This window comes from Ambystoma mexicanum, chromosome 13 (assembly GCF_040938575.1).
Source record: "Ambystoma mexicanum isolate Mex_15411 chromosome 13, UKY_AmexF1_1, whole genome shotgun sequence".
Taxonomy (NCBI): domain Eukaryota; kingdom Metazoa; phylum Chordata; class Amphibia; order Caudata; family Ambystomatidae; genus Ambystoma; species Ambystoma mexicanum.
In genome coordinates this window covers 71,118,103-71,134,816 of record NC_090938.1, presented here as the reverse complement: position 1 = coordinate 71,134,816, position 16,714 = coordinate 71,118,103, and the positions used below count along the sequence as shown (strand labels likewise).

Sequence of the window (16,714 nt, the reverse complement as noted above, 5' to 3'; positions counted from 1 at the left end):
GTTGCGTGTGGATAAAGAATCCCCCTAAAAACCCTATGCCCCTGCGCCAGGCAACAGCTGCAGGGACACAGGCTTCTCAGGGAAACCCTCTGGGGAAGAAAACCCTGAGCGCGAGCTCTGGAAGTGTAGGTTCTTTGGCGGATGAAAAGCTCTTCCGCCGGTGTGGTATAGCAGCGGATCTTGGTTATCAGGAAGTTGCTGTATTGATATAGAATAGAGATGATTAAAGATGCGTAAAGAATAAAGGAAAGATATAGAGCAGAATGGATAATTCTCTTTAGGAGTGCTTGTACCTCTAGACCTGTATTAGGGAGTTGCTCAGAACGTGTACTCGGGAGAAGGAGCACTCGTGGATGGGAGCAGCTTTGAAAGTATTTCTGCAGGTTTCTTTCCTGTGCATACGAAATCGTGAGAAAGAGATGTCTAACACACGTGAAAGTGAGTGAAAGGATTGTATGAAATGGACATACCCTGTGGAGCTGATCCGTAAGCCTTTGTCAGAATCCGAGTCTTTGGATTCGTGGCTCACCTGTTTCTTGTGGATCTCTTCTTGGAGTTCGCGGGTTTCTTTTTCCTGGACGAGTGTCACTTGTAGAGGTAAGGTCTAGAATCCTCTGAATCCAGTCTGCTGTGCTACGGCGAGCACACTGGTTTCTGACTCCCGGCCGCGGCAGCTCCGGGACTTGGAAGGCATTCAATGTTCCTGGGTGGATCCGGGACGGAACCAGGTCTGGAAGGAAAAAGGTAACGAGGCTCCGAATGCGGAGGACGCGAAGGGGAGAGGAAGGGAGACCGGGAAGGATAAGAGGATGGGCACAAGGGATCACAAAGGTAAAGGACTGGGAACTTAGAACAAAACTTGCCGGAAAGAAGGTGCAGGCAAGCGGAGGGTAGAGACCTGCAGAAGCGCGGGGCGTGTCTGTTTTTAAGGAAACATGTGCATGGAAACAGAAAGACTAGACCACGCCATTTCTTGGTGTCGGCCATGTTGAAAGGGAGCGGAGTAAATTGTTATTGACTGAGGGACCTAGCAGACCAGAAGGGTTGATATTGCCGATTCATGACAGCCTTGAGATGAACGTTCCGGAGGGGGAGACTCATCTCTTCAGATGCCCACCATCTTATAGATAAGAGTTGCTGGTTTGTTGTGCTCCTGTTCACCGTCGCGTACGACGCAGTGCACAGCAGACTGCCTGCTATGTCGGGATATTGCCGATAACAATTCTCTTCGGTACTTCGTGGGGTGTCTGTGGCACAAATGAATGAATAAATCAATGCGCGTCAGGACGCTAATAGGTACTATGGGAACCTAACGACGCTCTACCTGAAGTGAGGGTCGTGGGGGATTTCTGCAGTTAAGGAGTGACCGGCGATCATGTGTATGGTGGAATTCTACAGATTGAATAGAAAGAGATTAGCTCAAGAATACAGAACAAAGGCATACATAGGATAGAAAGATACAAACTCATGGAGCGTTCGCTAAGGAATGTAGCAACGCAGCGATTTCCAGGTTCCATAGACTGAAATGCATTCCTCAGGAAGGGAGGCGAAGTCAAGCTATCACATGACTCCTGCCAGGCTGCAATTCTGCTTGCTCCAGAAGACACCATATTGGGAGGCTGTAACCAGGTATGAGAAATGCGTTTCCAACGGTGCCATAGCGACCATCAGAAACATCTCTGCATGACAGTATGCCCCCGGGCTTGCCAGGTTGAAACAAATGGAAACAGCGTACAAGTTGAGGGGCATGGACAGTGGACGTAGGTTCCCAGGAGCGATCTGCCGGTGAGTACCCCTTCTAATCGATCAGGTATTGAAGCATGCCCCTACGATAATGGGAATTACAAATCCCAGCCACTTCATATTCAGGACCCGAGGCCGCAGAGGACAGGTCCAGCCCATCGGGAAAAAAAAAAAAATCCAGAACCACTGGCTTGAGCTGAGAGACATGGAACACGGGGTGGATACGGGACCAAGAAGGAGGCAACTGTAAAGGGAAAGCAGCCTCACCCCACCTGTCCAGGATGCGAAAAGGCCCAAAGTACTTGGGGGACAATTTTGAAGGCACCAAATGACGAGGTAAGAACCGAGAAGACAGCCAAACACAGTGCCTAACTTTAAGATCCGGCATGGGTGAGCGAAGCCGGTCAGCTTGCTTCTTGATGCAATCTTGGGCTTTCAAAAGCGCTGCCTTGGCCACCTCGTGACCCTGTTGAATACGGCAGACAAGACGGTCTAGATCAGTAAGAGGGGTATTGACAGGACCACTACTAGGGAAACAAGAAGGATGATATCCATAAGAACAGAAGAACGGAATAGTCTTCAGTGAAGAATTGAATTATTGTAGGCAAATTCAGCCAATGGTAGGAGCTCAGTCCAATTATCTTGAGCCGCAGAAATGTAGCATTGAAGATATCCTTCCAGCGTCTGATTGAGGCTCTCAGTCTGACAGTTTTTCTGAGGATAGTACCCAGAACTGAGAGCGTGTGTGATCTGAAGGATCTCACAAACATGTCTCCAGTATCTGGAAGTATATTGGGGGCCCCGGTCAAAGATGATCTTATCGGGCAACCCATGACGAGAACAAATATGGTCAATAAACACCTGTGCCATCTTGGCTGCGGAAGGAACCCCTGGCAAAGGAACAAAAAACACCATCTTAGTCAGTGTATCAACGCTACTCATGAAGGCGTTGCAGCCATGAGAAATCGGGAGATACACAATAAAATCTGTTGAAATCACTTGACATGGGGTATCCGGCAGCGGCATGCACACCAGATCTCTGGGAGGGTGATGGCGAGAGGTCTTAGTCTGCAAACAGACAGTACAAGAGGATACGTAATCCTTGGCATCTTGACTGAGAGAAGCCCACCAAAAGTATCAATGTAGAAGATCAATGTTATTTGGAAAACAAAGGGAGGATCCACAGGGCAAGCTGTCAGAGTCAGCACCTACATCGGTGGAGCGCTCCACCGATGTAGGTGCTGACTCCGACAGCTTGCCCTGTGGATCCTCCATTACGCTTACACTCAGATTCAGATTTGGACAGCTTGCCCTGCAGATCCTCCCTTTGTTTTCCATTCAGGATTCAACGCAGCCTGCTATTGCTGTCCTACTATGAGGACAGATATGATTTGATCAATACATGAAGAACTCTATTGTCTTGAAGAAGATGGTTCTCAACTATCTATAACCATGGAAACCGGTCGACCAGACCTGTTGTGGCTCCTCCACGACAACACACGGCACCCCCAAGACCAAAAGGAGGGTACCAAAAAATTGTTTTTCAAACCTAGACCTGAATGGGTTTACCAGCACGTCCCAGGGACTAGTGGGACTGTGCGTTTTTTAACTACAAACAGAACACTTGACTGGAAAACCAGCTTTTACTTACGTTTTTCTATGGGCAACCACCCACATGTAAAGAGTTTCTTTGAGCCATCAGGGTGAATAAAGTCTCCACGGAAATCCCGATGTCTCTGACCTGCACATGGTAGCCAAAACCATTTTTGTCTACAACAACGAGATCCAATCCCCCTCTCGTTATTGATTCACCACCATGATGGTTGCCCCATTTGCTTTTTGATTTTCTTTTTTTGGCCTTTTTTGTTTGTTTGTTTTTTCAAGCTGTTGGTGCTAACACTGCATGTGGTACATAATCACCCACATGCAGAGAGCCTAACTCTGCTCCCTTTTCTCCCCCCTCCCAGACAGTTATTACACCTTTCCCTGTCCACAGCCAGGCAACCCCAGGGAACAAGAAACCCCCAAGCAAACCCCCCTCTCCCCCCTTTTTTTGTCCATGGCGGGATTGAGGGTGCCTCACTAGAGGGCCAGAGCAGCTCTTTTTCTTGTGTCCAACGACCAGTACTTCCACCACCACCATTACCATTACCTCTCTCCTAGTTTCCACCCTTAAGTAGTTTCCCCATTGCACCGACCACTGTGTACCTGTATGCCACCCCATGCAGGTCACTCTGGATATCCGCAGCTGTCATGGATGATGACCCCTGTGCGTGACCCACGGACACCACACGAGACCGCCTACAACCATGCCCACAGCCGGACCTGTGTGTGCGTTGAGCGCACCTTTTGGACTCCTCAAGGCACGATTTTGGTGCCTAGATCACACTGGCGGTGCCCTAATGTACGCCCCTGACAAAGTGGGCAAAATTGTGCTGGTGTGCACAATGCAACATAACATTGGCTTGATGAGAAATGTACCACTACCCCCTGATGTGGACATGCCACACCCGGAGGAAGACGCAGCTGAAAAGCATGAGGCAGGAGCCAGATCAGCCACTCCCAGGGATGATGTGAGGAGGGAAGGAAGACTGGCCCAGCAGGCACTAATAGACATTTTTTCTAGTACAATACCCTGCCTCTGTCCACTTCCACCACTGTGAATAAACTGCACATGAACACAATCAGGAACATCCACGCAAGAATGATGTTCGACAAACCTTTATCTAACTTCGTGCACCAACTATCACCCCCCTTGCCCACCGCCAACTCCCCAGCACACAGACACCCTGCCCCCACCCACCAACACTCCAGCACACAGTCCCCCCTCCCCCCGCCAACACCCCATCACACAGTCCCCCCTTCCCCGCCCACCACAACACCCCAGCACACAGTCTCCCCTCCCCTTGCACTCCGAGTTCATGGCATGGCCACTCAGGCCTAATGGTGGCATGTCCATTACCGTGGCCGTGCCCTCTTCCTCCGACACCCTGCAGTCAGTGATCTGGCACGCAGCTGGCACAGGGAATGACGCCTAGGAGTGCTCTCCTGGGATTCCTCGCTAAGCCTAGTAGAACAGGAATGGATGGAGCAAGCCCCCTGGAGCTGTTGCCGTTGGAGTTCATTGCTCTGACAGATGGCCTCTGCAAGGGCTGAGACGCCCTCAGTCATTTGCCCACTCTTTGTCTGTATGCCTTCAGTGCAACCGTAATGGGGTTTGTGACCCTCTGGGTCCTCGCATTGTCACGCGCCATCCTGCGTGTTGCTCCCTGGATTACATCGCTAATAGCCTGCAAATGGACGGCGTGGGTGTGGCCGGTGGCCTCCATCTCCCTTTGGCATTCTTCAATGTCCCCCAGCCTCTCTATCAGCATGCTGATTGTAGCTGTTTGCGGCAGTGGTGAGGGGGTGTGCTGTTGGTGTGGGCTTGCGACAGGGGAGCCAAAGGAGTGTGTTTCAGTGTCTGTTCCAGCTTTGACAATCGCCGGCGGCGTGGAGGGCTCTCTGGTGTAGTGGGAGGCTGCTGGCAGAGACTGTGCACAGGGGTTCTTGGCACTGCCGCATGATCAGTGTGAGGGCTGCTTTTGACATGGTACTCCAATGTTGCTTGACTGTATGGCGCTTTCTCTGTGCTGGTGTCCACAGCAGCAGATGTTTTATCGGTTGGGGTGGGCATGCTCCTGATGGGCTTGACGGGGTCTGGGCCTGCTCCTGCTACAATGTGGAGTGGCTTGCTCCGACTTCTGCCTATGTGTGGCATGTCTGCCCCTTTGCGGGGTGGTGGTGGTGTCTGTGTGCCGGGACATCACACTTACAGATGAGCCAGCCGCCTCTTCGTCCTCAGGTGCCACTGGCATTGCTTGTGTGCCTGTAGGGGTACATAGGTGATGGCGTTAGGTCTCATTCCCCATGTGTTTTGGCATGCATGGCATTCAATACATGGTGATGAGTACGGTCCTGGGCAATTATGCAGATGGACAGTCTTGGTCAGGGGTGTTTGCGAGTGGATTCACATTGATGGAGATGGGTGCAGAATTGGGGGGTCTCTAAGGGTGCTTGCATTTGGCCAGTGTTTGGATGGAAGATGTCGGTGCTGGGGCAGATGTTGTCAGGTATGCATGCTTCTGATCCCCATGGACCCACGTCACCTCCATGGCTGCCATTTACATTGCGGCGCTGGGAGGCAGAGTACATGACACTGGCAGGTCCCTATGGGGCACTGCTTTGCTTCTGCCATGGGTGTGTGTTGAATCGCACTTGGATGGGTCCCTTGGCTGCCCTCCCCACTGTTCTGACTCACAGGGGTGGCCTTGGTGCACTGGCACATGGATGCTTCGGTAGGTGGCTGATGTGGCACCCACTCACTGCACCGTGCCGCAATGCCCTGCTCATGGGTGTGTCCACTGGACCATCCTGTACTAGGCTATCATTGTTGCATGCACATTTGTTTGGAGGGGGTTCACTCACCTTCTGCCTCCTGACTGCTGTCACCCGCCTCTGCACCTGCGGCTCCCTCAAAAGCCTCGAAATCCAACACAGAGCTGCACTTCTCCTGCCATGTGGTTAGTCTGACTGGGGCCACAGTCCCTCGCCAGTGGCCATGCTCTCCTGCCGGTGCAAGGAGAGCAGTCCCTGGATCCTGACCCGCAGGTCATTCCAGTGTTTGTGTCAGTCTTCACCGTCCCGGGGGACGCTAGACACTGCTGACACCTTCTCACTGGTCATGTGCCTGATGGCTGTCCGGCGCTGTGCGGATGTCTTATGCTGCCTCAACCCATATAGCTCATCGTGTTGTGCTACCATCTCATTAGCAAGCACCACTAGCTACCCTCAGTAAATTTGGGTTTTCTGATCAGATATTGGGCAGCCTTGCCCCTGACCTCCTGTGCCATTCTATCTGGTTATTTGGTCTCAATGGCTACAGTAAACTCTGATATTTCATGGATTGCGATTTTCAAAATGGCCACCACAGTGCTTCCCGTCCCGGGGGTGATGCATTTCTAGCTAGTGCTAGTAGCGCCGGCCACAGGTGATTATTTGTGCCCGGTTTTTCAGCGGTAGCTCGTGTTTTGGCGCTATTTCCGCCTGGCGCATATAGCGTTACCACCGGGGACCGATGCACATGCTTGCTATGTTGTGATTCAGCGCTATTTGCACCACGGGTCATGGCGGTAACGCTATTTCTGCTCAGAGAAAAAAGCACCCGATTACCGCCAGACTTTTGATGAGGTCCTTTGTAAGCTATGCTGATATGAACTTTTTATTATACTTGAACTTTGCTATAGAGAGTCTTGAATTGATCCAGGGGAAGGGAAATCCTCCCTGCTCAAGGAGTCCTTCTGACAATCTTTTTGTTGAACTGGTACATTACCTTGTGGGATTTAAGACTGCCAAACTAACCTTGTATAATGTTGTTGTATATTTCATTGTGAGGGACAGATGCTTTTTGGACACTAGGTCATTTTTCTTTAGCCTTAGTTTGTTAGACATGGACCTTCTGGTTAGGTTAGGGAAAATTAGGTGTTTGTCTTACCCTTTAATGTTGAATTAAATGGCACTTTGTGGGAAAACTGTACCTTTGTGTCCGTCTCGCATTTCTGACCCTTCACAGCTATGCCATCTATAGGTTTGAAGATTTTAAAATGTCTGACTAATTCTATTCCACTGATATGACCTGTCAAGGACTAAGCAACATTAGACTTGCAAAGGATGATCTAAAAATGTATATCAATCAGATTTCAACTGTGAATAGAGAGGTTTCATTGTCCACTAACTGAAACTTTCAACGAAAGAGTGTTGCTGATTGGACGATGGTCTGTTTGAACCTACATCATGATGGCAAAGGCACCAGGAATGAAGTTTAAAATTGTTATCACACCTGTTCTCTTATAGCCTTGTAGAATACCTGTGGGCATGGTCATCTATGTGTTAACCCACCTGTGCTGAGTAATTGGTATAAATATTCTATTATATGCTACTAAATATTTTGGCTCATCTGCATGAAGATATCAAATTTGAAACCCGACTCGATAGAGACGGAAATTTTTTACGATAGTTACAGACGAGACGTGGCCTACAAGAAGGGTGTGTTTTTGGCCCCATTTTTAAATGCACACATTTCCTATTTAGGGCAAAATCTTGCCCTAGTCAACTCTTTCCCTGCCTGTTTGGACTCTCCGTCGATACCTTACATGTTGCATGTCCTTTTGGATTGTACTCCGATAGGACTCCAGCACTCAATAGTGGCACTTTCCAATTATTTGAAGAAATTAGACTTATAAATAAATGTGAAAAAAAACTAAGATAATGATTTTGAAGCACAAAATTCAGATGGCTCTTGGATGGGGCTGTCTTGCACTGTGTAGATAATTTTTAATATTTGAGAGTAGCGATTCGAACCAAAATGGACTTTAAAAAGTATTTTAAAAACCTATATGCAAAAATAATACTGTATGCATCGTCTACTGCATTCTGCACATGAAACACCATTTAAATCTCAGCTACATCTCTCTCACATTGTGTGCTCCTGGGCACCTTTTCTCTGACTTCATGTCCACATGCCTTCCAATTTTTTAAACATAATATATATGTCATCAAAAACATCTCTATCTTAATCAGCTGTAGCCTTTGCCTGCAGCTGCACAAGTGTCCTTTATCACACACACATCATTTCTAAACCAAATGCCTTATAAATTCTTAAACAACACAATTTTCTTAAAACCATAAATGAAACGAACACCACATAGCCTTATCCATGCTTCAAAACATAGCATACATTTTTTCTAGCCCAGTGTTCCATCAATACAAGCTTTCTCATTTTAAAAGACCATCTCATCAACCCCTCAGTTCCTTCTTAAAGGCAAGCTTCACATCTCTGCCTTATCTCATTTCCATTGTAAGCTTCACATCTCTGCCTTATCTCATTTCCATTGCATAGCAGTTGGATGTCCTTTGAACATTCGCCACGTTACGCGCTTTATTCCCCATGCTAGTTCTTTGTTCAAGAACCATTTATAAAACAAATGCAATTTTTCTGTCGTACAAAGCCTATCATCTTTCTGAAGGGCCTGACCTCGTTAACTGCTTGCAACTCCACACCGTGTTTTTTCAAACGTGCTCATGCATGCTTTCATTTCACTCATTTTTTTTATTTTTTTTTTAAAACTCCACTCCCTTCCAGCTACTGTATCTTTATCACCCAAATTAGGTTTTCTGCGGTGTATGTCGTAAATTACTTTGTCTAATGTTAGAAAATCAAAAAATTTAACTCCAGAGTTGCTGGGCTTCAATATTTTATAAAAACTTAAAGGGAAGCAGTTCCTTCCACGCAATTTGTATTTATCTCACAAGGGTTTGTCTTTTTTTTTTACATAAAAACACAGCGAATCTGTTTACTTTTATCTATAGTATCTATTCATCTCTGAATTTTTTTTACATTTGATCACTTTTAAATCTTGGCTAAACGCCACATTTTTAAATCAATTTGAAAATGCATTTTTCTTTTTCTTAGTCATAACCAGTAATGTACTGTGCACACATTGGGACATAAAACATGACACATAAACAAACAAACGACACACTTGGCCGCCCAGATATATTTTTCTCTAACAGTCTTCTCTTTAAGACCTGTTCTTGCCTTACTAAAAATTGCTCCTGACATGGAACTTAAGCTAACCCCATTGGAACCATCTTTAGATGGGACTGTCTCCTAGTATCCCGCTTATGGGGCTATGGGTTCAAGCTTCTTCTAGCATTATTTAAAATCTAGGAATAAGGCGTATACTCTTATCGCGGCCACACTCACAATAACTCTTACTTGTTTGGCAACACTCAAGACAAGTTTTCAATAACTCCTTAACGCTCAACGTCTTGAGTTATTTTTCATTCTCTGTTACTCTTCCTAAACTACTTATATTACACTTAAAAACATTACTTATCCTGAACCAAAAATCTTAAGGGGCTTCCCCAGGAGTGACTAAAGATGTTTCTGAAAACCGTTAAAATGTTACCTCAAACATAATTATCCTAAGATTTTATCTCTCAAAGGTGATTTTGCAATTAAAAAAAACTATTCTTACATAATTGAAAAAAGGTTTCTTGCTTATCCTGGATATGGATTTTTAAATATATAATTAATTCATTTTCCCTCATTTTTTGGATTTCTTCCTTATTAGCATAACTCGGTAAACAGCACTTGTGCTATGAAGCATTATGATTTCTAGTTTTCTTCATATTTGAAGGCAGTAATAACCTCACCAAGTTTTTCTATGCTTGGTTTAAGTGAGGGGGGGGGGTCTGTCTCCACTGCATTCAGTTAAAGGGACCTCCTATTCACTAGCAAATGAGACCCCTTCAGGTTTCTCACAGGTGCTAGCCAATTAGAGAGCCTGCCACACACTTTTAAGTACAATGTTGCTTTTACTAGTCAGCTGCCATATTCTCTGCTATAATCAGAATATGGCGTATGTAGAAGTAGCTCAGGGCATGTCCTACAGACATGGGGTAGCCAATGAAATATTAAAACTTATATGTTTCTGTAAGTAGACATGTTACCCTAATCCAATACCTCCGGCCGATAGGTTTTGTACAATGCCACGTAGAATGACATCACCGAACAAAATATGATGTGAATACTCATGCTTCTTTTTTGATAGCTGTTATATCTCCCTGCTTTCTTTCATTGGAATTAAAGCAGTATTTTCCATCTTTCTTCAGTTTGTCCAGTTATTTGGCCTAAGATATTTTACTGGTTATTCCATCTAGCGCAAAGAAGATGCTTCAAAAGTGCCAAAGCACAAAACGTCCAGTCATATGGCAGTCAGTGCTCTTCTCAACCCACTCATTCTTCTGGGGACCAAATGGCCATGGTGACCTCTGTGTCAGTGTGTGTTTTTCCACCAGCCAATTGCCCCGGAACGTCTGAATCAAGACAACACCATGTGTAGTGTTATGCGAGTATCAACTTCATCAAAATAGAATGTTCTTATAGGACAGGCCTTGTTGCTAGCAAGGTGGTTAATGTGTCATTGCTAAATTGGGAAGTAGTGTGCTTCCTTTGAGGGCCTCCAGGTGTGTGTTCATGTGGGATCCTGCTCATCCCTAATTATTTTCCTACTATTTTATTTCTTTTGAGAGGTTAGGGTGGTCTTTGAAGTACCCTGGTGAGACCTCTGGTACCCAGACAGTACCCATCTTGGCTGCCAGCAGATTATGAAACGTGCTCTTTGATTCTTATAAAGTATATTGTAGATGTGGAGGTCTTGATAGCATAAGCTGACCTCCATTGGAGCACTTATTAGATGGAGACGGTTCCCACCATCTCAGCTCTTCCTATGTGACTTACTACTCTCCTTAGTGGAGGGCTGTAGGATGGCCGAGAAAACCTTTCTTTGAGTATCACAGTGGCCATTGTTAGGTGCCATGTTCCTTCTGTTTCATGTAGTCCATGCCATAATTGTAAAGGTCTTGTAGATGATATGTTATGTTATGTTAGGTAAATTTATAACGCGCACATACACCCAAAGACATCTTGGCGTGGGATGTACATAGCAAGCCACAACAAGCAAGGGAGAATCCGCAATTAAGTAGGTGATGGAAGGTTAAGTGATTCTCAACGGACTTGAGTTTAAGAGGGAGACTGTTCCACAGCTTACCTGCCACTTCAGAGAAGGTCTTGCTACCCACTCTCTGAAGGTGAAACCTTGGGACCACCACCAGTCGATCGCTGCTGGAGCGAAGAGTCCGATTGGGAATTCATGTATGTAATGATGTGCATGTACTGTGAGGGTCTAGAAGAAGGAGACTGACAGGGAAAGGTCATGTTTTGGGCTACAAATTTATATTATGAAGGAAAATAACCTACCTCTCCCTACTTCTAAGGGCCTTGAACTGCCTCAACCTAGGAACATTTAGTGACCTGTCAGGACGCCCAAAAAATATGTTCCTCGTCTTCTGTTAGAAACTTAGCAATCTAACCCTAACACTTAAACCAAAAGTTTATAACAAAAGTTCCTACACCAGGAGAATGACTCCCTTCTTCTGGTGTCTTGCTTCAGTTTTCCCTTAATAGTATTTCTTTTAGTGTCCCTTCGAAACAGGGCCAGGGGAACGACTCCCTTTCACTGGTTCCTTTTTCAGAGTTCTCCATGGCGATCCTTCAGCACGTTTACAGAAAGCGTGCATCAATCCGTCAACTCTTTCCAGGAAGTAGAAAAGCTCATGGCTTTGTTAGGCTTCCCTTTAACGTCTGGATGATAAGTATATGTTCCATGCTCCTCTCTATCTTTCTTGTAAACCTTTCACACATCTACTTCAGCAGTGGGAATGGTTGAGCCACTGCGACGAGTGAGATGCGTCCCGATTACTTCTGCTGGAGCATTGGTATTAGCTTGGCCACTGTGACGGGAGAGATGACTCCTGTTGCACTCTGCTGGAGCAGTGATATTGGCCTGGTCACTGCAATGAGAGATTTGACTCCTGAGGTACTCTGCTTAAGCAGTGGCATGGGTTTGGCCTCTGCGATGAGGGAGATAACTCCTGATGCACTCAGAGTGAGCTGTGCCTCTTCCTGGACCGCACCCGGCCTTCCCACCTTTCCTGTTACCTGTGGCTTGGGGATATGGCTCTGGTTCTGCCTCGGGTGCTTCACTCTTCCTTCTCGCTTCCTGAGTGGCTCGGCAACAAGATTGTGGTCTCTGTGTCATTTCTGGACCTAATTGTCCATCTTCCAGTGGTCACACCACCACCAAGTGAGTTGGCTCCCTGCTGGTTCTCAGGACATTCTGGAAACATCCTGCCTTTCCTCTCTCACTCCTGGAGAGACCTGAATGCTCCAGCTGCAGCATTCCAACTTTGAAATTGCTGGGCTTCACTCATATACACCTGGCTATCGCAATGAGATCTCCTTTGTCAATTTCCGCTTTCCTGTTTATACTGTTAACGCTGCCCTCTCCTAACGGCAATACTATCTATAAAAGTCTCTAAGACACGCTTCATGCCTCCAGTGAGCCACCTCGTTACAGTACTTGGCTGACTCTTCATCTGGTTACTCCATATGCATCTCACGTTCTTCTTCATCTCAGTAAGTCTTATACTTGTCACTGTCATGGGTTTACAGTAGCACATGGTTCTACTATCAAGGGTGGATGAAAAGGGTAACCATTAGGGTCAGGGTTTATGTGCTGTGGTGGTAGTAAGGAGGTTTTTCCCCAGGTGGACGTCCTTATCCCCAGTAGGGGGAGTCCCTCCCTATGAGGTCCTCCCGCATATTAGCACCCCTATGGGGACTATTGGGTAGAGGCCTAACCTCTCTACCCTCATAGGAAAGGGCTCCCTTCTGGGTAGCATTGACGATACCTCGTGAATCGTCACAGTACTTAAAAAAACATTTGTATATCCATGCATTAACATTCCGTTCAAATCTTTTTGTAACTGATCCTACAATGTACCTGTTGCTCATTTGAATTTACCTGCTGTCGGAGTGTAAATGTTTGTGTGGTTCATCAAAGAACCATTTCTCCTGTGAACACCATTCCTCCTCTACCCATGGCCATAACCATGATTAAATAACCCCCTAGTCTGTATGGGTGTGCAGGTGCAGGACCTCTCATGCTGCCTTGCAGGCACCATGAACAATTAAAATGTTATCACCCAAACCCCTTGCATACTGAAGATACTATGATTTGGTTGTTAGATGCAGTGAAAGCGATATGATATGATATGGCATTTATAACGTGCCTATACACAAGTGTTTCAAGGCATGATGAGGCAAGGGAGGGGGAACAGAGGGAAGACAGAGACATTGATCTTAAGTCCAAGGGTAAGTGCAGACATCAGGTGTCAAGTGCTGGTGGGCGACTGTAGGGGTACAGAAAACAGTCTCCAAGTGCAGGGGTTTCCAGGGAGGCAGTGCAGGTGTGTAAATGGCGGGGGAGGGGAGATGGGCCTGAGATCAGAGGGTGGCCAGGTAACCCGTGCAGTATCAGCCAGGAATTCAGTAGGGGAGAGGAGGAGAGAAAGCAGAAGTAAAGAGGACGTTTTGAGCTGCTTCCGGATCCGGAGATGGTTCTCCTCAAGTTTCAGGAAGGCAGGGAGGCTGTTCATGAGGGAGGCCCCAGCCAGTGGCCCCACTGGCCCCAGCCAGTGTGACCAATACTGAAATTGATCCTTGGCAAAGAGTTGATACTTACCTACGCGCGCCAGTGAACAGTAGGAGAATGAGTCTTGTGATGATGATGATGGATTGCTTCAAATAAAACGTATGATGGAAACGTCTTTGACTGCACTCATATTACCTTTGTTTCCCTCTTCTTCAGATTCAGCTTTGAGTATAGTCGCTGATAGCATTGACACTCGACCCGCCTCAAAAGAAGAGTGCGCCCTCGCGATCATCAAAGGAGGAGCGTTACGTCAACGCGAAGTGTATTTTCAATACTGGTTCACCAAAATCCCTCTCTTGCTGAGGGACTGGGCACCGGATTTCCTGGACAGCATGATCCGTAAAGATTACAACATGGAAAAAATTGTCAAACATTAGTTGTATTACTGGAAGAACTGTGATTTTTATCTGTACAGAGAACACCCATGTAATTGTTAATCTGGATTAATTTACCGCTGCGTATACAAGAGGAGTCCATAAATACTGACCTCCAGGGCTAGGGAACAAGATGGATAGTGTGTGAGTGGCTGGATTACCAGGCTACTAAAGTGATTGCCCTTATTTTGTACACAGCCAAGGGACTCAGTTGGATAGCTACTGATAAAGGGGACGTCAATCATAAACAGAATGTGAGGCTCTAACCTAGTGCCAGCCTTCCCCAACATGTACTTCAAAGAAGGTAGCAGGCGCTCCTCTCCACAAGAACATGGCATGATGACCTGTTCTGAGATGAGAGTTTGCAGCACACGCTTTTTGCTCACTGTACCTTTCACAGATGGGATATATCCATTTGCATATCAGTCTTTGTCCCGCCCACATGGGCAGTCCAGCACCGCAATGCAATGGCAATTCCTCTCTGAACAAGGGTACCAAAAGCAACCCCATACACGTGTTTCAGCCTTGTTGGGCCTCATCAGTGAGGTGAAGCTTTGTCTCTCTGAGCACAGTGTACACATTACATACCCATTCCAAGGTTAAATATGTTGTCTTGCCTCACTGCCAAAATGCCCCCTAGGCTTTCAGTGTTTTTCCTGAGCATCTCCATTGCTTCCTTAAGAAGAGAAAAATATTGGCATAAGTCAGTGTTTCGCTGGACCTGAGCGAGCGCGTGAATGAGGAAGCACAGGGTCCACTACAGAGTCCTGACCTGCCACTGGGAGTGGGGAAAATGTTCCATGGTGCTCCAGGTCCATGATATAACCTTTTGATGTGGTTTGGAATTACTGTAGGCCGGGAAGATAGCTCAGGGCAATGGCGGAGCAACACAGGCTTGATACCCGTGCTTAGAAACCTCTGGGTAGTAAGCGCGTTATAAATAGCCAATTACAATGATAGTAGGTAATGTTAAGAAAGTATTGATAAATAATGATCTTCAACTATTGGCATCAAAAATGATAGAGTTCAGGATCCAGGTGTTAGAATCCTGCAGCAGAATGTTTTTTTGCCATTACATGAACATATTAAGAATGCATTGCCGACGGCATCTAAGGAGCTGTTAGGTTGTCTGGTGGTCGGGGTTGGGCAGGTGGACGGGTTGCAGAGTGTTATAATAATAGTATAGTACCCTAAGGAAGAGGAGAACGGCGACTTAATGATCAGTGATGTGGGGGCACCAAGGATGGTGGTCACTACTCATTTTTTCAGTTCCCTACCCTGGCTTCCAGTGGCTAGCTGTGTAATCTTCAGTCCAGGCTGCAGAGACACCTCCGAAATCCTGAGAGAAAACTCTAGGTGCAAACAGTCCGGCATGTCCTATGATGCCGGAATGTCCCATCAGCCCCTTCCCGATTTACTTCAGATGTAGTCAGAGTCGTACTCTTTACCAGAAAGGTGGACAGCACCAAGAAGCCCAGCTGTGGAGGGGAGCGCTGTAGAGATATAATTAATAAATCATTCAACTTCTATCGGAAGGAGAGATTTCTGTGAGCTTTGATATCGAATATTGTGCACTTTTAATGTGGGCTTCATGAGGGCACCGAGGGCAGTGCCAATTGACTAATCGCAGAGGAGGTAGTTTGATGGATTTATGGTCACTGCCACCCTATTAGTTCAGTGATTTGAGACAGTGGACTCCGTGGGGCGTGCTGTTCATGTGACTTCACTCACTCGTGGTAAGGAAGTCACCCTGATAGCTCAGAACGACTCTGGCGAGGCCTGCGTAGGGCATTTGAAGAAAAAAAACAAGGAAATTAAAGTGGCATAGGCTTTAAAAGGCATCAAATATTGCGTTGAAACTCTATCATTCCTATTTCAGATATTTTCATTTTAATGACATAAAGTAACATTAATCATAACTGTAAACAGTTTGAAATAAACATAGCACATTTTTGAAATATACGAATGACTCACAATTTATTTAATTTAATTAAAAAATTTGTCACATAAGGGTCAGAAACAAAATGAAAAGCAAGGAGGACAGCGTGCAAGCTTGACCCACATATAGACCTGATGCTGCATGGACGACAGCAGTGCAAGCTTCACTCACACAGTAGACATGACACGGCGTGTGCAGCTGCACTATAAGCTTCATTCACACAATAGACATGACACGGCATGTGCAGCGGCAATGCAATTGTCTCTCTTGCTTTGCTCTCACACATACAAACATGCCTGATATTGCACAGGGATAACAGCTCATGCTTCGCCCACAAACTGACCTTATAATGCACGTATGGCACCGTTTGTTCTTAAATCTCACACAGGCCTGATGCTGCATGTGTGGCACCCGTGTGTGCTTCCTTCTAATACAGACCAGAAGTTGCATGGTTGGCGCAGTGCAAACTCCAGTCGCACACTGACCTAAAACTGCATGGT

General features: G+C 46.3%; 1 protein-coding gene across 1 annotated transcript in view; it reads left to right on the top strand.

The window, feature by feature from the left end:
* The window catches only part of LOC138520873 (11-beta-hydroxysteroid dehydrogenase 1-like), a 78,335-nt gene extending 62,098 nt beyond the window's left edge, over positions 1-16,237 (top strand). Inside the window, exon 7 of the mRNA XM_069633280.1 lies at positions 14,058-16,237. Within this exon, the coding sequence (XP_069489381.1) occupies positions 14,058-14,278 (221 nt within the window). The 3' untranslated portion in view covers positions 14,279-16,237. The remainder of the gene's footprint in view (positions 1-14,057) is intronic.
* The last annotated feature ends 477 nt before the right edge of the window (positions 16,238-16,714 follow it).